Source organism: Lactuca serriola, chromosome 6, assembly GCF_051521515.1.
Source record: "Lactuca serriola cultivar US96UC23 chromosome 6, Lser_US96UC23_V15, whole genome shotgun sequence".
Taxonomy (NCBI): Eukaryota; Viridiplantae; Streptophyta; class Magnoliopsida; order Asterales; family Asteraceae; genus Lactuca; species Lactuca serriola.
In genome coordinates, this window is record NC_136413.1 from 94,020,465 (window position 1) to 94,043,663 (window position 23,199).

Sequence of the window (23,199 nt, forward strand, 5' to 3'; positions counted from 1 at the left end):
GATATCATAAAATAAAAATAACCTTTTGAATTTGTAAAAATTTAAGAAAGAGAAATATTTTTGGATTTTTGAAATTTTAAGAAATACAGAAGCTTTTTCGGAATGTTGAGAATTTGAATAAAGAAAAATATTTTTGGATTTTTGAAATTTTAAGAAATACAGAAGCTTTTCGGAATGTTGAGAATTTGAATAAAGAAAAATATTTTTGCATTTTGAAAATTTTCTTTAAAAAACTAAATAAAAAATAAGCCTGCGATAAGCTGCGAACAAAGATAAGAACAAAAACAATCTACGATGGGATGAGGTGTCTCGGAGGCCTTCGTAGATGTAACAACTTAAATTTTCAAAACAATTTTTCATTTAAACATCACAGACTTTTCATAACATATTGTATAAAAATATCGTTTATTCAAATTACAAAACACAACTCCATTAATAATCTAGGATCCTCATAACTCTTTCTCTGGTGTGTACAATCAAGCTACTACCGTCCTGCGATCCTGAGAAACCTGAAACACATAACGCATAACACGGTAAGCACAAAGCTTAGTGAGTTCCCCAAAATACCACGTATAATAATTCGCCACTCGAGGCGATACTCTGTAACACCCTCCGGTCAATGTGTCTCAGCAGGACCCTCCAGTCATGTAGCTCGTTGGACCCTCCAGTCCGATCTAGCTCGTTGGACCCTCCGGTCTGGTCTATAAACTCCGCATAGCATAAATCACAAAGATATAATGCATAGCATACCACATACAACAGGATAACGTAATACTCAATGTAAGGACATAAGACCTTCCGGTCACACATAACTACCATTCAAGTTAAAGTATAGTGAGAAGACTCACCTGACAAGCACCAAGTAAAGACCTCGCTCCCGAATCTCTAACTAGCCTATGCCTAAAACAAGGAATGAATATCTCTAAGTGATACTCTAATCACAACTCTAGTGACCGAAGGCTATTCTTTCTCTCATTAACTCTTTTGAAGTAGATAAAAGACCATTTTACCCCTCCATGGTCTTTACTACTCCTTTTGACCAAAACCCCAAAGTCGACAATAGTCAAACTTGAGTAAACAGTCCATGTTTGACCTGACTCGCCGAGTTCACCCCTGCGACTCGTCGAGTCCACTTATTTTCCTCAGCAGTCTTACGACAGTCCAGCTCAGCTCGTCGAGTTGACCCCCAACTCGTTGAGCTATCGCATGATTCAGTTCTTCGGGACAAACTCTAACCAACTCGTCGAGTCGGCTCATTGACTTAGTGAGTTCATTCATACCAAATGTTCATTTAGACGATTTCAATCAGATCTATCACTCCAAACACTAGATCTATCATACCAAGGCTCAAAAATCATGTAAAGCTTCGATCTTTACGTTCATAGATGAGGTTATTGCTCCAAAATGCTAATACATGCCTTTCATGAATGATTAAGCCCAAAAACCCTCTTAAAGATGAATAAAGCTGGGACATCTATACTCGAAGGACCTCACAAGGTCCAGATCTAAGGTCTAGACTTCTTGATAACACATGCTACTCAACAACCCAACCAAAATGAGAAAAAGCCCTAAGTCTCAATAGATATGAGATCCAACTAAATAGATGAGAAAGGTGTGGACTTTTTACCTTCCAGAGAAGCTCTTATAGAAGAAATGCTAGATCCCACAGCCTCATCCCACTCTTTTCTTGAAGCTCACTCCTCTTTTTCCAAAAAGATCCAACAAAACACTTGATACAAGCTCAAGGACTCTCTCTAAGCTTCCATGGCCGCCTAGGGTTTCACACAGGAGAGTTGAATAGAAGATGAGTCGCAAATGAGGCTATAAATGCCTTTAAATAGCTTGCATGCCCATGGTTTCCTTCGCCAGCGCTGACTTGGCGAGTCGGAACATAGACTCGTCAAGCCACCTCATTAATCCTCGTCACCCAACGCGACCCTACTCGACGAGTTGAGGCATCAACTCGTCGAGTCGCCCATGAAACTCATTATAACTATAGAAATTATATACTCCAGAACCAATATGTTACAATTCTCCCCCACTTAATTTGATTTTGCCCTCGAAATCGCTCTTCATCCACACATAGCTTGAACCTATAACTCGGAAAGCACCACTGAAGAGGGCCTCATACCCCACTGATATCTCTTCTATGGACACCTAAAACCAAACAGGAACTCCCAATTTCATAATAAAATTGATCCCTCTGATTCTCTCCAGACATAAGCCAACAATCGGCTACCAATCATCCATAGCATCATAATAACGATCTGAATCGCGCCCCAAGAAACGGAAAGGTTCCCATCCTACCAGGCTCATCCACTGAATCTGCTATCAGAACCCATCCGAACAATGAATTCTCAACACTCTGCCCTTAGACACTAGAGAATAATCATGCTCGCTCAAAAATGTCCTCAGACATCTAAATATCATAAGTCTCAACTCCATTTCTCATATCCCTTTTTAAGTCTATGCACTAGGTCTGATATCGACCCAATAGATGAACTCCAAGGTTATCCATCGCATTATCCCAACCGTCTTAATGGTTTCCTTCACATAATCACTACATCGGCCCATTGTGACACACATGTCACGACGTTCACCTTACCCCAAGCGAATGCTACACTCCCAACTGAAGATCAAATCAACCCCGACCTCTATCGTCTACTCCTCATAGTTCCATGCATCTCGCGGTACCTCCCGTACTCGAGTACTGACCTACACCGGTCTACGACATCAGACGATAAACAATTTCCCCCATCATGGAATCCACCTCATAATCCAGAATCTCATCTCGCTTACCCAACGCACCACCAGAGCCAAACTCGAACTCGAGAGTTTGATCTGACCCAGAGTTGGAACTACTCATCCCAATAAAGCACTCAACTCATTACCCATGATTCGCAACCCGTGCATATACCACTTCTCCAATTCCCTTGGGTTGTGACAACCACAACTCCAATCCAAGTATAACAATTCTTGACAAACATGGAGACCCCAGTCTCGCCCCTGGTTCGACCACCAGGCCCACAAAAACTCAATTATTAGTGTTACTCAAGCCTAAAAATCATCTGCGTCTTACTCTGACCGGAGAGTACTCGTCACAACACCCTCTCGCTGGCTATTGCGCACTACGGCTCCCCGCAACATTACAACAACCTCTCACTGACTAGTGAGTACTACGGATCCCCACAGCATCACAACAACCTCTCACTGACTAATGAGTACTACGGCTCCCCGCAGCATCACATCAACCTCTCACTGATTAGTGAGTACTATGGCTCCCCGCAGCACCACAACAACCTTCTCACAAGATAAGCCCAACATAGCTAGGTGTTCACATACCCATTCAAAAGTAAGCATCACTACTCCTGACAACAACTGACATGACAAACTCCTTTTCTCATTGCAATCCTCTTTCTTAAATAATCTCGTTTAATCACCATTTATCCGAAGTGCTCCCACCGGAACCATAGATAATTGCTACACCATTTGCCAACTCTCAACTCAAAACTCAGAATAATATAGAAATAAGGACATCATACCCGGATACCTTTGTACACCAACACAGAATCTCCCGATGTTTTGCCCAATTTACTGATCTCATACTCGAGATACCATGCTTGGATACCACATTGCTCTTTCATAATCTCTCAACCGATCTTTCTATCGCACCAATTGAAACCTTCAAGTATTCCATCTCCCAATTTGAAACATCGAGTCATCGTCAATGGCTCGGAACATGTTGTCAACAACCTGAAACACCCCCTCTACTGGTCACCGCTTATATGGAATTACTCATATCGACCCTGAGATCGGTTAACGAATCAATTGCTGCCCTCCTAGGGGTATAGATTACAATCTATACCTTCATTTGCAAATCTCAGATATTGCATCCGTAATCCAGTGACTCAATCGAACTCGAACTCAACATATGTTGACCCCGAAAAGCACAGGCCACAAGAATCTTCCAATTCACTCATCCTTCCTCAAACATATACCACATGCATTATCTCGCTCTGCACTTAGCCTCGATCACCAATAACCCTAGACTCATGAATCTGCACTGCAGGTCTCTATATCTAGATATTTAACCATTCTCGAACAAATATTTGATCCCCTTAAAAAATACTTGGTTCTCCTGCACTCAGGGTTCGAACCTTCACCAATTGGCGCACCAACAATCTATCCTATAGACTGTTTCCACTAGTAGCATCACGCCTACTCTTGGAAGGTGCTACACAGCGCTCTATGATCTCCTCGACAGAGATCAAACAACTCCCAATACCCCAAATCTCAGATGAATTCCTCAAAACTTCTCATCATGACTGCCTCTAATCATTCAGAATCTCGTACCATCCCACTACCGGACATCTCAACTGTCCAGTAGTAACCTTGACTCTCAGTCTAAAAATAATGAACTAACATACTCCTCATTCTCGACTCCTCAACCAATGTCCCATCACGTGAATTATCATAAGAGCAGAGACCTCATTACCACACTCGATACTCATCAAAGAAAATAAGAGCCACCGCCCCAATAACCTCTTCTTGATTGTCCGCCTCTACAGCTAATACATACCCTACTATGCTCAAATAGGGTGTATCATTGTCCTTAACCATCTCAGTCCCCACTGACAACCTGCTCATGCTCTATCGTTACCTCTCGGCAGACATACTGCCCAAATACTCTGATGGAAGGTCGCCATCAATGCTAACCCACATGGTTTTACCCCCAAGCTCAGAAACCTAAATCTTGACACCTCTGATGTATCCCCCAGGAAACGGAAATAACACCACCCCGGTCACAGAAGGTGACATCTCCACTATCGGCTGATTGCTCAACTCATGTCGTAATCCTCCATAAACGCCATCTCTACTCATCCTTAAGTCTTGCGACTTCATCTGACATCTCACCAAAAATACCTTAGAGTCATTTCGACTCCCCTCACAAGGGATGCTTCGCTGGAACTTATTCCACATGACCCTCTGACCTCATACTCTATCGCATCTGATCTCGGTCTAACTAATCACAATGGAATAACTGGTAGAACCAGTAACACTAACAGCCACGGGCCATGGTACTCGAACCATGTGGCCACCTCTCGATATGCTATAAACCATGGTACTCGACCCATGTCATCACCTCTCAATCTGCTACCAATCATGTTACTCGAACCATGACATCACCTCTCAATCTGCTACCAATCATGGTACTCGAACCATGACATCACCTCTCAATCTGCTACCAATCATGGTACTCGAACCATGACATCACCTTTCAATCTGCTACTTATGTTCTCCTGAATACTCCCTCCATCGAGTATAGGTCCTCGGCTTTTAGTAGTACGGGCCTATACTACCTGCCACATCTACCCATACTCTCTACACGGACCATCCCAGAGTCCCTAACTAGCTGCTCAACCTTCTCAATCACCAATCCCGACACGCATGCTCGCTTCCCCGCAAAATGCTCTACTCTGTCAGTGTACTCATCTAACTAAGGTCACTTCCTAGGTTCTTCCTAAGTTCTCACACTTCTCCGCCATTAGCTGCTGAGAAACTCCTTATGGTGCCAGTCATCTACCTCCTGAATATCATCACATTCACTTGGTAGCTAACTCCCATCATCGGGAGTTCCACAAAGCACAAAGCAAGCAGCATTCGAGCATCAAATAAACATGCAAAACCCGCTCTAGGTGATAACTCCACTTGTTCTACTCATACTCAAAAGATATTTCCGAACTCAGCAACTCTACCCCTCACGGGTAGCTAACTACTCTCTCAGTAGGCTCCACAAATGCTTATCTAGGTATCTCTCCTAGATTACTCCTTTACTCAAATCCCTCTCTAAAAGGATTCCTGCTAGATACTCTTACTCAGCACATACTCGAAAGCATATCATAGAATACAGCAACTCCTAGGCTAAGGCATCACAAATCAGGTCACTCTAGTCCTAAATATGAATACCTAGCCTACTATAGCATGAATAATAGCTCATAATATCTCATACACTTACGTAACGGTATTTTGGGAAATCACCGTTCGGGAGCTGGCTGATTGTTCACACTGCTCTTTTCTGCTTTCTCTTGAAATCTTTTACTCGTTCTAGAAAGAAAAATCGTTTCTTTTGAAAACTTTTCTCAAATCCTCAGTTTGAGTCCAGATATGCCCGAAGGTGTATCCAAATTCCTCAAACCAAGGCTCTAATACCAACTTGTAACAACGTAAATTTTCAAACCAATTTTTCATTTAAACCTCGCATACTTTTCATAACATATTGTATAAAAATCTTGTTTATTCAAATTACAAAACACAACTCCATTAATAATCCAGGATCCTCATAACTCTTTCTCTGGTGTGTACAATCAAGAGGGTGTCGTCCAGCGATCCTGAGAAACCTAAAACACATAACACATAACACGGTAAGTACAAAGCTTAGTCAGTTCCCCAAAATACCATGTACAACAATTCGCCACTCAAGGCGATACTCTGTAAGACCCTCGGGTCAATGTGTCTCAGCGGGAACCTCCAGTCCTGTAGCTCATTGGACCCTCTGGTCCGGTCTGGTTGTGAGCCTTCCGGCCTCACGGATCGTTGGACCCTCCGATCCGGTCTATAAACTCCGCATAGCATAAGTCACAAAGACATAATGCATAGAATACCACATACAATAGGATAACATAATACTCAATGTAAGCACATAAGACCTTCCGGTCACACATAACTACCACTCAAGGTAAAGTATAGTGAGAAGACTCACCTAACAAGCACCAAGTAAAGACCTCGCTCCCGAATCTCGAACTAGCCTCCGCCTAACACAAGGAATGAATATCTCTAAGTGATACTCTAATCACAACTCTAATGACCGACGGCTATTCTTTCTCTCATTAACTCATTTGATGTGGATAAAAGACCATTTTCTCCCTCCATGGTCTCTACTACTCATGTTGACCAAAACCCCAAAGTCGACAAAAGTCAAACTCCAGTCAACAGTCCATGTTTGACCTGACTCGCCGAGTGCACCCCTGTGACTCATCGAGTCCACTTATTTTCCTCGGAAGTCTCGTCACAGTCAAGCTCAGCTCGTCGAGTTGACCCCCAACTCGTCAAGCTATCGCATGATTCAGTTCTTCGGGACAAACTCTAACCAACTCGTCGAGTCGGCTCATTGACTCGGCGAGTTCATTCATACCAAATGTTCACTCAAACGATTTCAATCAGATCTATCACTCCAAACACTAGATCGATCATACCAACGCTCAAAAATCACGTAATGCTTCGATCTTTACATTTATACATGAGGTTATTGCTCCAAAATGCTAATACATGCCTTTCATGAATGATTAAGCCCAAAAACCATCTTAAAGATGAATAAAGTTGGGACATCTATACTCTAAGGACCTCACAAGGTCCAGATCTGAGGTCTATACTTCTTGATAACACATGCTACTCAAGAACCCAACCAAAATGAGAAAAAGCCCTAATTCTCCATAGATATGAGATCCAACTAAATAGATGAGAAAGGTGTGGACTTTTTACCTTCCAGAAAAGCTCTTAGAGAAGAAATGCTAGATCCCACAGCCTCATCCCACTCCTTGCTTGAAGCTCACTCCTCTTCTTCCAAAAAGATCCAACAAAATACTTTATACAAGCTCAAGGACTCTCTCTTAGCTTCCATGGTCGCCTAGGATTTCACACTGGAGAGTTGAATAGAAGATGAGCTGCAAATGAGGCTATAAATGCCTTTAAATAGGTCGCATGCCCGAAAGTTTAGGGTTTCCTTCGCTAGCGCTGACTTGGCGAGTCGGAGCACAGACTCGTCGAGCCAGCTCATTAATCCTCGTTACCCAACGCGACCCTACTCGACGAGTTAAGGGATCAACTCGTCGAGTCGTCCATGAAACTCATTATAACTATAGAAATGGTATACCCCGGAATATTGTATAAAAATCTTGTTTATTCAAATTACAAAACACAACTCCATTAATAATCCAGGATCCTCATAACTCTTTCTCTGGTGTGTACAATCAAGTGGGTGCCGTCCCGCGATCCTGAGAAAGCTGAAACACATAACACATAACACGGTAAGCAAAAAGCTTAGTGAGTTCCCCAAAATACCATGTACAACAATTCGCCACTCAAGGCGAGACTCTGTAAGACCCTACGGTCAATGTGTCTCAGCGGGACCCTCCAGTCCTGTAGCTCGTTGGACCCTCCGGTCCGGTCTGGTTGTGAGCCTTCCGGCCTCACGGATTGTTGGACCCTTCGGTCCGGTCTATAAACTCCGCATAGCATAAATCACAAATACATAATGCATAGAATACCAAATACAATAGGATAACATAATACTCAATGTAAGCACAGGTGATTATATGTATCTACTCACATAGAATTTATGCGGAAAATATTTATTTTCGCGTTCTCGATTCAGTTATTGCTCTTGTGCGCTTAATTACATGAGATTATATGTATCTAATTAGATATGATTTACATGGACAATATTCGTGTTCACATTCTTGTTCAATAGTTGTTCTTGTACATTTAGTCACATATGATTTCTGTACACAAGATTCATTTTCGCGTTTTTGATTAAATAGTTTTTCTTTTCCCACATTAATCATATCTAATTAATACATACAATTACATATGATTAAATACATAAGAATAGAATATTGACTCATGAATATTATCAATATAAATCATATGCGATTTGATACATATAATCACATGTGATTAAGTACATGAGTACAATTATTGAATTGAGAAAGAAATAATGAATCTTGTCCACATAAATCATATGTGACTAAATACATATAATCACATGTGATTAAGCATGTTAGAAAAATTATTGAATCGACACAAGAATAAATATTTTCCATACGAATCATATGTGATTAAATATATATAATCACATGTGACTAAATACAAAAGAACAAATATTGAATCAACATGTGAAAACAAATATTATCCATGTAAATCATATATGATTAAATACATATAATCACATGTGATTTAATACATGATGCCAATTATTAAATCGAAAACACGAAAATAAATACGGCCCACATAAATAATATTTTATTAAATACATATAATCACGTGTAGTTATATGTATCTAATCACATATGATTTACGTGGACAATATTTGTTTTTGTATTCTCGATTCACTAGCTTTTCATGTGTATTTAATCACATGTGATTATATGTATTTAATAACATAAGTTATATATGATTCGATACATATAATCACATGTGATTATATACAAGATAAAACCTAATAATCAAAAACACAATAACAAATTTTTGTAGGTAGGGTAGAGGTGGGGGTAATGGTGGCGGGTGGTGGAGGTGGGGTGGTGGTGATTGGTGGTGGTGGTGTGTGGTGATGGGTGGTGGTGGGTTAGGTGGGTGGTTGCAAGTGGTGGTGATAGTGGCGGGTGGTGGAGGTAATTCATTTTTGCTTTGTGACTTTATGAATCTAATCACATATGATTAAATACATATAATCACATATGATTATATGAATCTAATCACATATGATTTATGTGGACATAATTCATTTTTTCTTTGTTCTCATGTATTTTATCACATGTGATTATATGTATAATCGTATGTGATTAAGTACATGACCACAACTGTTGAATCGAGAAGGAAAAAATGCATCTTGTCCACCTCAAATCATCTATGATTATATACCTATAATCACATGAGATTAATTATACAAAAGCAATTATTCAGTCGAAACCGCAAAAACAAATATTGTATACATAAATCATATCTAATTAAATAGATATAATCACATGTGATTATATGTATCCAATCATATATGATTTATGTGGATGAGATTAATTGTCACATTCTCGATTAAATAATTGTTCTTTGTCCACTGTAATCGTATGTGATTAAATACATATAATCATATGTGATTATATGTATCTAATCACATATGATTTATATGGACATAAAAAATAATGATGTCTATATAAATCATATCTAATTAGATACATATATTCACATATGATTATATAAATCATATAAGATTCGATACATATAATCACATGTGACTCGATAGATATATTCACATGTGATTATATATAAGAGAAAACCTAATGAACCAAAAACACAATAACAAATCTTTGTAGGTGGGGGTGGTGGCGGTAGGTGGTGGTGATTGGTGGTGGTGGGTGGGTGGGTGGTTGCAAGTGGTGGTGATAGTCACGGGTGGTGGTGGGTGGGTGTGGGTGGTGGTGGCGAGTGGTACTGGTTGGGTGGTGATGATGATGGATGGTGACGGGTGGTGGTTGGTGATGGTGGTGATTATGGTGGGTAAGTGGTGGGTGGTGGTGGTGACGGGTGGTAGTGGGTGGTGAATTATGATGCGTGGTGGGTGGTGGATGGTGGTGGTAGTAGTGATGGGTGGTAGTGGCGAGTGGTGGTTAGTGGTGGTGGTTGTGGTGGGTGGTGGTTGTGATTGTGGTGGCGGGTGGTGGTGGGTGGTGATGGGCGGATGGGTAGTGATGGGTGGTGGTGGTGGTTGGGTGGTGATGCTGTGGGGGTGATTGTGGTGGCAGGGGTTGGTTGGTGGAGGTGGTGGTGGTGGTGGTGGTGGGTAGTGATGGGTGGTGGGATGGTGGTAGTTCGTGATGGGTGGTGGTGGCGGGTGGTGGTGGTTGGTGGTGGTTGGTGGTGGTTGGTAGTGATGAATGGTGGTGGTGGGTAGTGGTGGTAATAGGTGGTAGGTAGTGGTTGTAGGTGGTGGTGGCAGGCGATGGTGATGGGTGGTAGGGGTGGGTAGTGGTGGCAGGTGGTGGTGGTTGGGTGGTGATGGTGGTGGGTGGTAATGGTGGTGGCGGGTGGTGGTGGTGGTGGTGGGTGGTGGGTGGTAGTGGTGGGTGGTGGGTAGTGATGAGTGGTGGGTGGTGGGTGGTGGTGATGGTGATGGTGGTGGCGGGTGGTGGGTGGTATGTGGTGATGGGTGGTGGTGGTGGCGGCTGGTGGTTGGTGGTGGTGATGGTGGTTGTGGTGGGTGGGTGGTGGGTAGTGGTTGGTGGTGGTGGGTAGTGGTAGGTGGTGGGTAGTGGTGGCAGGTGGTGGTGATAGGTGGTAGGTAGTGGTTGTTGGTCGTGGTGGTGGCGAGCGGTGGTGATGGGTGGTGGTGGCGGGTGATGGTGGTTGGGTGGTGATAGTGGTGACGGGTGGTGGTGGTTAGTGATGGGTGGTGATGGTGGGTGGTGGTTGGTGGTGGTGGGTAGTGATGGGTGGTGGTGGCGGGTGGTGGTGATGGGTGGTAGGTAGGGGTTGTGGGTGGTGGTGGCAGGCAGTGGAGGTGGGTGGTGGTGGTGGTGGTTGGGTGGTGATGGTGGTGGGTGGTGATGATGGTGGCGGGTGGTGGTGGGTGGTGAGTAGTGATGGGTGGTGGGTGGTGGGTGGTAGTTGGTGGTGGTGGTTAGTTATGGGTGGTGGTGTGTGTGGTGAGTGGTGTTAGTTAATACGTTTTTTAATTGTTTGTAACTATTTTTTGATTTATATGATCATTATTTTATAATTTTAATTAAAAAAATTGTGTTTTTCAAATTTGTTCTCAAATGTTCTCGCGATAAGAAATATTCTCGATTGAACGCTCCCTATATATATATATATATATATATATATATATATATATATATATATATATATATATATATATATATAGAGAGAGAGAGAGAGAGAGAGAGAATTAGGTTCAAATGTTTCTAGCAATTATTGTGTGCCTAAATGCACCAATGAGAATTCAAGAAATAATAAATAATTAAATAACTCAATAAAGGGTATTTTGGACCTTTTGTACTTTTAATTAAGGAAATCATTTAATTGAAATTTTGCAATTAAGGAAATAAAGTAAATACATTTGACCTAGTCTCTCTCTATCCTATTTTATATTTCCTACGGTTCTTCTTTTTCACCTACAGGGAGGATGAAATCAAAATGAGGAGGCTGTAACCTTTTCTTAAGTCGTTGCTGATGTCTACCCTTCACCTTCGTTTTCCGCCTGGTACACGTCGCTCAACTCTTCCTGTCCTCCAATAAGAATGAATGTGGACGACATTTTTAGAAGACTCAAAGACGGGTTTGCTTCAACCGCCTCAATTAGCTATCTAAAGGTGAGTCGCTCTCTCTTTTCCAACGCCATTTCATTTGGTTTTTATGGTTTTACGGTCGTTTCCCAGTCTTCATCAATAACTCAATTTCATCTCCTTTTTTTTGCAATTTTCCCATTATATTGGTTCTCGTAACAGCTTTAATTTGAAGAAATTGAAGGAATTAGAAACTGTTCATGTATCGATTCTATAAGATGTATGGGATTTGATATCTTGATGTGGCTAGGTAGGAGCTTTTGTTGGTCCACCACATGTTCGATGAAATGCTTAACAAAAAATATTGGGTTAAACCTGATGACAATGAATCTAGTTTCAACTATTAACTTAAGATCTATCCACATGATGGAAACTTGAAAGGTGAATGTGGTGTGCAGGGGAAAACCTTTCACAACTCGACATTTCCTACCTATTATATTTCTTTGTTTATTTCTTCATAATTTATTTAATTTAGCTCAAGTTATGGGTTTTCATTCAAATTAGTTCTCAAGCTATCATCTGTGACTAAGTTTGAGTTTTTATTTGATTGATTTTGTTGTAGAGTCAAGTCAAGGGTTGTTGGTGACAATCAATCAATTATATGAGGGCATTACCGCATCATCATTATAATGAAAGAGTGAAGCAGGTCGTACTAGACAGGTAAAGCCACTAAAACACTCATTAAAATCATTTTGTTGACTTGTAAATTCTTTCAGAATGTTTATGCATATAGAAGAAAAGACTAAGATTTAAGTTCATTATGTACTGTATTCGGTCAGAATAAAATTGGTTTCTATTCTTGTTATTCGTCTCGATTCTTATAGAATGACATCCTAAATAATGAAACATTACATTCTTTCAGAATAATATGCATTGCAAGTTTAAGGATGATTGTTAATGTTGGTTTGTAGAAATTATACTTATATTGTATTTGAATGTATATCACATTCTATTAGAATTTATTGTTTTATTCTATTTAATGCACTAGAATTTTTAATATTTGAAAGTTGATTATGTTTTCCTTGTGGATTTAGGTTTTGAAGAGGTTGCCATTAATGTGGAATATGAAGAAAACATGGAGAACGTTATTTGTATTCTAACAGAATGTATTCTGTTAGAATCTATTCTGCCAGAATAGATTAGTGTTTTTGTTAGATTTTGATGTTTTTTTTTTCTTTTTTAACCATTTTTAGTTTTAATCTTTAAGAATAAATGCAATCCTTAAACCATTATTGGTCATAATTTTTTGAGAATGATTGTAATAATTGCTTAGTCTTTTTGTTTACGGATGAATGTAAATAATGATTCTTAAAGAATAAAATTTGTATTCTTTACAAAATGTTATTCTTAATAATATGTTGTATAATTCTTTAATCATGTTTAATATAAAAAGTATTTTGAATGAAACAATATTCTACAAGAATAAAACTGCAAATATATTTATTAGTTTATTGTTGACTTTTTGTGATTCTGACAGAATAAAATTGGTTATTATTAAAAGTACTATTAAATTTTAATTTGAATTAATTTAAAAATTCAGATTTTTTAAAAATAAGGGAATTAATGATCCTTAAAATCCGAAAATTTCCTTTATTAAAATAGGTTAATTGAACAAAATACTTTTTCGCTAAAATTTATGTGATTATATGATACATGCTACCCTATTGTACTATCATAGACCATCAGATCATGACCTTTGATTATATTCCATTCGATGGTCCAGATCTGTGCATTAAGGCATACAATACTTACTAAAAACAAAATAATATATATATATATATATATATATATATATATATATATATATATAAAACATACGTTAATACATATAAAATACATAAAAAAAACAAACACATCTATCTAAAAAACTATAAAAAAAAACACATAAATATGTAATACATACAAAAAATAATACATAAAAATAAACAAACTTGTGTAAAATACTTAAAAATATATATATATATATATATATATATATATATATATATATATATATATATACACACACACACACGTAAAAGATACATTTATACATTTAAAATACATAAAAAAAATGTAACCATATACATATAACAACTTTAAAAAATACGTAATACATAAAAATAGTTATATACACGTAATACATAAAAAAAAACACATAAAAATACAATTAAAATGTGTAAAATACTTCAAAATACATGTAAATATGTATTATATATATATATATATATATATATATATATATATATGATACATAAAAATTCATAAACATATACATATAAACACCTATATATATATATATATATAATAGTTATAAATATATAAAAATACGTTTATACATTATATATAAGTTTTGAACTAATTTTCTGAAAAGTCCAATTATTTTGAAAAAATTAACGATTTAGTCTCATGACCTGCTGAACTGGTTAAAAATGGCTAAACTGAATAAATTAGCCGGTTTCTTCGACTTTTCTATTTCAAAAAAGTTAAAAAGACAGGACTTTTTTATTCAAAAAATAAAATTTAGGACTTTATTAAAAATATTTCCAAAATATTGGGATTTTCTGGAGATTTTTGGGTTTTAAACAAAAAGTATTTTCGAAGTATAAAATACAAAACATATCAACTCGCTAAAATTACGTTGACATTTTTAAAACCATAAGTATTACTAGAAAACCGCAAGATGGAAGATTGCACCTCCGAAAGCAACAGTCGATCGATGAAGATACCATATACTTATTATTGTTATAGTTGTGTCTATCTATGATATCACCATTTGTACTATTCAATGTATGTTCAATATTTGTGATCATACATTCTAACATTGCACAGCTAGCCGTTTACGCCGCCGTTCGAGGGTATGATAGATTAGTATCAAAGTTATTGGCTATAGTGAACAAGTACTTCCTTAGGAATTACTACTATAGCCTTTGGGCATATATTTCGATTAGGATACTCAAACCTACAATATAAAAATATTATTATTATCTACACTACCGATAGACTACATACATGAGAGGTGTCTAGTTTGAACTATCACTTGGGTTGTTGTATTTTAGAATGTCTATATTCTAAAATGGTCTTGCCCTCCGGTACTTCTCACCTGCCTGATCCTTATTTGATAATCTTGAAGTGAAAAAGAATAATTAATAGAACACACTAACAAAATTCAGATGTAGAGTTATATGTAAACTCAGTCCCTTGATGAGAAAATACCTAAATATATACAACGAAATCTATAGGAACCCAAACTCAAGAGCTTAGGTCAAATATGATATCTGAGATTGGTACAATATGTGTGTTGAACCACAACTAGGCATAGCCTATACACCAATGCTTAATTATGGTTTGACCGACATACAACTAATCTTGGATATAGAAGTAGATAGACTAAATTCTCGAGAATCCCATAGAACTTAGAACCCCAAGGATTCAGACCATTACTATCTAGGAAAGATAGCACGGTCAATGCATAAGAATGGAAGATCTTGGAAACCGGGTAACGAAACCATTTTCAGAGAAAGATCAAGTTGTGACATCCCCTCTTAAGACCGAGGATACACATACTTTTCTATAACCTTAACGAGGAACCCCACAAGCGGACGATTCCTCATAAACAACTAGAGAGTTAAGTGAATCATCATAAGAGTCCTCCAAGGACCCTTTAGAGTTCTCTGAGGAGGACGGTCCTACTGGGGATGAGACAAATCCCTTAAGAAAAGAGTTGATTTCTCGAATTATGAGAACAAGTAGGCCAAACATCAACATAGGATTCACTACCTATCCCTTTCCCTTGAAACGTAACATAGTTCCATCAAACCTATCCTATCTACTCGTCCCATCGATCAAATTCACACCATCAATGGTGAGTTGGGAATCATCAAAAAAAGTTTCATAAGCCAGTCTAATATAATCTAAAGGTTAGATGCGGAGCTAAGACTAGATAAAAGGATTGAAGCTCCGGGCACAAGTTGCAAACAAAAAGCCATCGCTGCAAAGACAAGCACATGTGCGTCAAAGATAAGAACTTGATCCGCTTAGCAATAAATCTCTAACCTAGTATAGTAGGCTTACAATTCATGCCCTAAGATCCGCAAATGATAAGTATAATGATAAGTTCCGTTATGCAAGAAAGAAGTACCGTCGCTATCCCCCTAGAGATAACTATCAAATATAACACATAGATCTAACAAAACCGAATAATAAAACACAATAAAGTTTCATTTTTTTAAAAATTTTTAGAATAGATTGTAAATAAACAAGGCCTAATGTTGATAAATGATAATTAAAACACAAAATGAGTAGAGATCTTACCATATTTTCGGGATTCTTTATGAAATCGTCCATAATCGCAGATAGTTTCAGAAAATCGTTTTCCATAGAGAGTTTCCACCAAAAAAGAGTGAAAATGAACCAAAAAAATTACGTTTTTATACGTGCATTCTCGAAAATCACAGATAGGTTTGCTATGTTCGCAGATGGAGTTCATCTGCAAACATACAAGTCGCTAAAGCACGATTGTGCTTTAGCGACTTGTACGTTCGTAGATGGCTTGCAAAAATCGCAGATGGGCTTAATCCATCTGTGATTTTGATGGCTAAAAATGTAATTTCAGTTTTTTTTAGCTATTTTCCCAAAGTAATTAAGATATTTCGCTAAATTTGCAATTTTCTCAAAAAAATACTCAATTTAATTGGGGCGTACTTTTTCCATCTAACCTGACGATGTCTAATAAAGGATACAGAAAACACCGAAGTAAAATAAAACGCATAGAAATATAAACTATGGAATAATTCAAAATAGTTCCCAAAGTATGGAATTTATTACGAAAACCATTAAGAGGCCTTCTAACTCCATATGAATCAAAAGTTGGCTCATTTGCTTTTCAGCTTTTCACACGTTCGTTTGTAACGACCCAATTTATACGTCCAAAAATTTCATTTTAAAAACATTACTTTAGTAAACATCAACAGTTAAAAAAAACATAGTTGGATCAAACCATAACACAACACAGACCATGTTTAAAAGTCAAATCATACGACCCATCAAAATATCAGAGTACAATCCCAGAAAATCTAGTAAATGCGGAAACCAGAGTGTGTGCATGATGTGCCACTACCGCGCCAGCTCCTTCCCCTTCGATGAAGAGGTACCTGAAACCAAAACTGTAAAACGTAAGCACAAAGCTTAGTGAGTTTCCCCCAAAATACCTCATACAATGCAAGCATATAGCAAACAACATTCAGCTAGGAGTTACGGGCCTCGCCCACACTCGGGAAGATACGGGCCCTGCCCACACTTCGCTAGCCGGGTGATACGGGCCTCGCCCACACTTGTGAAGATACGGGCCCTACCCACACTTCGCTGACCAGGAGGTACGGGCCTCGCCCACACTCTACTATCTGGGAGATACGGGCCTAGCCCACACTCCACTCTCGGGGAGATACGGGCCCTGCCCACACTCAACCGCCAACCTACAACATACAAGTATCACACAGACAACAAGTATAAGCAACTCTATCATATTAACACATACATCATACTTGACTGAATCCAGAGATACGGGCTCGGCCCACACTCTAGTACAAGCATCTCGTCTACACGGGTCGGCCTTGGTGCCTTAGACCCGTTCCTACTAACAGGAAACTCACCTCGAAATAGCTGCTGGTCTGTGTGGGAATTGATCACCTACTACTGCTGCTACTGCTTCGGAAATCCTCCGGTTGTAATTCCCACAACATACTAAGTCAAACACTGCTAACCGACCTTTTGGGTAAAATGACCATTTTACCCCTAATCATGCCATAAGCCAAAATCAGAGTCAACTTCCAGCTGACCCGACTCGCCGAGTCCTTGTCCAATCGACTGACCTGGGTCCCGATTCTACTCATCGAGTTAGGCGTTGACTCGATGACTTCTCCTTCCAAACTGAATATTCAAGTCCTTCATCCTACTCACCGAGTTGTATGAACAACTCGTCGAGTTCATCTTCATCCGAAGAACACTTATGCTAAGACTCGCCGAGTTGTATGAACAACTCGCCGAGTCTGTTCTTGGTCTAAGGAGATTGCCTTGAACTCGCCGAGTCAGGGCATCGACTCGCCGAGTTCCTCCATAGATGAGTTCAGCTGCCAACTCACTGAGTCACACCCCGTGACTCACTACACACTCGACACTACGAAAAGGGGACAAACTCGGAGACTCGCGAGCAGACTCGCCGAGTCACATGAACGACTCGCCGAGTCGTTGCCATGCACCCACTAAATACACAGATTTTCTCGATTCCAGTCCATGCCATTCACAGATCTGGACTTCTAGAACACGAATCACACGTAAAGTTTCCAACTTTACGTGTAGATGTCCACCCATAAGGGTTTTAGGGTTCAAAATGTACTTGAGAGGGTAGATCTAGGGTCTTCATGCAATGAGGGTCCATAAAGGCAACAGATCTGAGCTCCTGGAGCTCAACCATGCCTAGATCTAAGGGCCAATCAGCCTATTACGAAATATTATGCACATACAAGCTTGGGGAATGGCTCAAGAATGTCTTAAATAAAGCCTTAAGCATAGAAACAGGGGAAAAATGGGATATACCTCAATGGAACTGCTGAAAGAACACAATGATGCTTGGATGGCTTCCCTTCTTCTGGATCTACCTCCCTTCTTCTTCAAAACCTTCAAGAGCACACAACAAATGCTTCAACTCTTCAAAGAACAAGCTTAAACGAGGGTTGGGAGCTCTGGGGGGTGAATGGGGGCTGGCCTAGGGCGGATGTGCTGTTTAAATAGGGTGCAAACCCCTGAAACTTAGGGTTTCATCCAACAGTGGTGACTCGCCGAGTCCAAAATATGGACTCGCCGAGTCGCCAACTTAAACGTGTCCCGGGTCCCGTCCTTACTCGGCGAGTCTGACCTATGACTCGCCGAGTCCAAGGCAAAAAGAAAGAGAATACTCAAATAAGATTTACGTACCAGGAACCAGGTGCTACATCATTATTTCATATTAGGTCATTCGTTATACTCATCAGTAACCACTATAGTGGTGGGTGCCACATCATCTGTAACATCCATAAAAATCATGCCAAATTTAAACTTTTAAAAACATTTCAAACCATTAATCATTACAAAACTTTTTTTCAAAATAGTAAATATCATAGTATCCCAGAAACAAAGTCAAAATTTGTGAGGAGCTGTACAATCACGCATTTGCCTTCCCACAATCATCTGAGGTACCTTAAACCAAACTGTAAGCCCAAAGCTTAGTGAGTTCTCTCAAAATACCGATACATACAACAATACACGTAATAACAGCATGTAATGGGTCCACAGCTCTACATACTGGATTACCCCGTGGGCCCACAGTGTGAGTCTAGCTTGCCTTCCGGGCCCACAACTCACATCTGGCTTGCCTCCGAGCCCACAGCATAAGTCTGGTTTGCTTTCGAGCCCACAACTTATGACTGGCTTGCCCCCCTGCATTCCTAAGACTGAAATATATCTTATCAGCCCTCAGTGCGAGTCTGGCATGCTCCCCTGGCCCTCAGCTCGCAACTGGAATGCTCTAATACCCTCAAGCCCTCGGTATGAGTCTGGCATACCACTCGGTCCTCAGCTCGTATCTGGTATGCTAATGTGTCCTTAGCATGAGTCTGGTATGCCTTCCTGGACCTCAGCTCATATCTGGCATACTCCAGGGTTTGTTGGTCACCGCACGAAGCAATGCAACCCCAACCCTACTCACATAGCATGTCTACATATACAGCTACCTGCATATACAGATAATCAAATGGTAACACAGGTAGTCCTACAGATCTTCCTAACTGGCATAGCAAACTAGCATGTATAGATATCTCATACTCAACACATTATCAACTACTGGAATATCAAATCCAATGGGTTGGCCTTGGTGCCTTAGACCCCTTAGTATAGTGAGGATAACTCACCTCGCAATGTCGATCTGAACTGAAGAATCGAACTCCCGAATCGCTGTCTCACCAAAATCTTGAACTATCCAAATAACGAATATTAATTCAATAAATGGGAATATCAATCTTGACTAAGGCTTCACATAATCCATTTTGTCCTTTCTCTTTATTGAGCCAAGGCCCAATTGCCAGATCCATAATCTTAAAAGTCCATAAATCCAAAGCCCATTAATGGCCCAATTTTCCCAATTAGGCCCAACTTTCTAATTAGGCCTTATTATAGGATCCCTTATCAAAACTGGCCCAACCTCATTTATTCAGAGAGCCCAGCAAGGCCCAAGTCCAATTTGTCCAAAAGGTGGCCTAATCTGAAGCCCAATTCGTCAAAAGCCCCACAGAAGGCGTATGCGGGGCGTACTCCTCTGGTATGTTGGGCGTACTCTTCCTGACGTTGACCACCATCGGCCCAGTACACTGGGCGTACAGGATTTACGCGTGGTTTCGTCAAAACCCTAATAAGTGCTTAATGGCTTAAGCACTTAAGTCTAAACTCCAGATCCATCGACCAAATATGCCTAATAATCATAAAGTCTCGAACTCTAACACTTTCAACGTCTAGAAAGTTCTTAACACATTGTCTTAATCCATTAAGACCTTCCTACTCCATGCATGAGACACATTTAGCTATTGAGACATCATTTTTATCACTTAGGACCCTTTCTAGGTTCTGGAAGGACAACTTAATATGACCAAAATGCATCATGCACCATATTGGGGTTATTAGGACAAGAAATGGTTCCATAAAGCTAGAATGGAAATATCTATATCATACAAGCATAAAGTTTGAAGCTTTTTACCTTTTGGAGCTTCTAGGGTTACCAAACAACTTCAGATCTACAAGCTTGCATTCCTTCTCCAACTATTTGATGTAATGCCTTCACCTTCAAGAGCTTAAAACACACACTAACTCACACTCACACATAAAACTAGAGTTTGGGACGTTTCTGGAATATAAAGGCTAAGAATGATGAGAGAAAATGAGCCATAAGGATGTTTATATAGCCCCCAACCCTAAATATTAGGGTTTGCATCTGACGCGAGTACGCTTAGCGTACACAAGTGTATGCCCATTGTACTAAGGCACTCCCTAGTACGCTTAGTGTACCTTATGTACGCTCAGCATACTAGTCTTGTTCTCAAAGTTGCAACTTTAGCCCTTAGGCTTTTCATGGGTCGACTCTTATAACCTAGGGACTACAAATGACAAATAATGATAAAAGAGAGGATTCGGAAATACCTGCAAAATCTCGGAATGTTACATCATCACCACATTCTCCACCACTAAACACACTACTCCACCTCATTTTTTTTAATTAAATTTAAATCAAAAATACATAAAAAGCTCATATAATTTTTTTAATAATAATTTTCATTAATTTAAAATACCAAATTACATTAAATAAAATACAAAAAATAAAAAATAAAACATTAAAAATAAAAATACAACTTCAAACTACATTGCTTAATTAAGCTAGAATAAAAAAAACATTACATTAACTTAAATTTCCTAAATTAAAAAAAAATAATAAAAAAACTAATCTTCGTTCATGTTGAGTTGGTACAAATGATCTGCGGCATCTTCTCGAAGATTGAAACACGTTTCGTTGTTATGAATTTCAACAACTTGTGATAAATATTCATCCGTTTTGGGTACGAACTCTTCAAGCGGGATGATAACGTCGTCCGGATCGTACGTGCAAATCGCTCGATCTGAATCTTCAATGATCATATTATGCATAATAATAGATGCTAGGACTATTCGTTTAATTCTATCGTTATCCCAAAGTCGTGTAGCGTATTTGACTACATGCCACATCTGCTTGAAGACTCCAAATGCCCTCTCGATATCCTTCATCGCTGATTCCTGTCTCTTTGTGAATAACTTTGTCTTTTCACTTTGAGGAACCAAATATACCTTCATAAGAGTAGAATAATCAGGGTATATCTCATCACAAAGGTAGTAACCGTATTTGTATGAATGTCCTTTCACCATGAACATCATATCATATGCTTTGTCGGTCCAAATATCGTTATAACGTGGAGACTAACCAAGAAAGTTAATGTCGTTGTTAGACCCCCACGACTCCAAAAAAAGAATGTCATATCCATACATCCTGAGATGCAACAACTTCTAGTATTATACTTGGTTCATCTATATCTCATCGACTGAATTGACCACGCCATGCATTTGGACATTTTTCCCAAGCCACATGCATACAATCTAGACTGCCAAGCATACCCAGAAATCTATGTCTCTCTCTTCATGAGCCGAATATAATCTCTTAATATCACATGGAGTTGGTTTATGCAAATATTCTTGATGAAAAACCTTATACACACATGCACAAAACCAATTTACACAATCAATTGCGATCCTCTCGAATATTTTGAAGTATCCGTCAGATGCATCAAATGATATAGCGTATCCCATATACCTAAGCGCAGCGCACACTTTTGTATACTACTAAAACCTATTTCTCCTCTAGCATCGGGTTTTTGTTTGAAAAAATCATAACGGGCTTCTAAAGCATTACTAATACGTAAAAATATCGCCTTATTTAGTCGGAAACAACGTTCAAATGCGTCATCATTGTAAAGAAAATTATCGGCCAAGTAATCACATACCAATAAGTCGTGTGTGGCTTGACTGTCACGATTGACGACCGCCCTTGTACGAGCAACATTCGAACTTTCTTCATCGTGAATGTGTTGCACAACATTGAAGAAGGCCGAGATGAATTCTACATCATCATCTTAGTCAAACTTTTTTAACACTTTCAAATCCTCTGTGTGTTTTTTGGTTTAGAATGAGAGTAAAATGTGATGAAATATAAGGATTTTATTAGACTTATATAGGTATTGAGTTTTTTTTTTTTTTTTTTAAAAGTTAAACATAACAAATTGACCGTTCAACGGTCAAAAGAAAGGAAATTGATTTGATTGGGTGTTTCATTTCGTCGTTGGGAACACGGACCATAACGACCACGATCAACCACGACCCGCCGGGATGGTGTGCACTGGTCATGGTCCACCTCAACCACAAGCACCCTCGTTGCACGTATACCGGAAGGCCTTATATATAAGTGTTTCTTAGATGCTTTCATCTTTTCATACAAGATACC

The 23,199-nt window shown here is 39.1% G+C and overlaps 1 protein-coding gene across 1 annotated transcript; it reads right to left on the bottom strand.

Annotated features, from left to right (window-relative positions):
- Nucleotides 1-21,611: 21,611 nt before the first annotated feature.
- Nucleotides 21,612-22,070, bottom strand: LOC145060008 (uncharacterized). The gene has a single exon (XM_079007750.1). It carries the CDS (start codon nt 22,068-22,070, stop codon nt 21,612-21,614), a length of 459 nt encoding a protein of 152 aa, XP_078863876.1.
- Between the last annotated feature and the right edge of the window lie 1,129 nt (nt 22,071-23,199).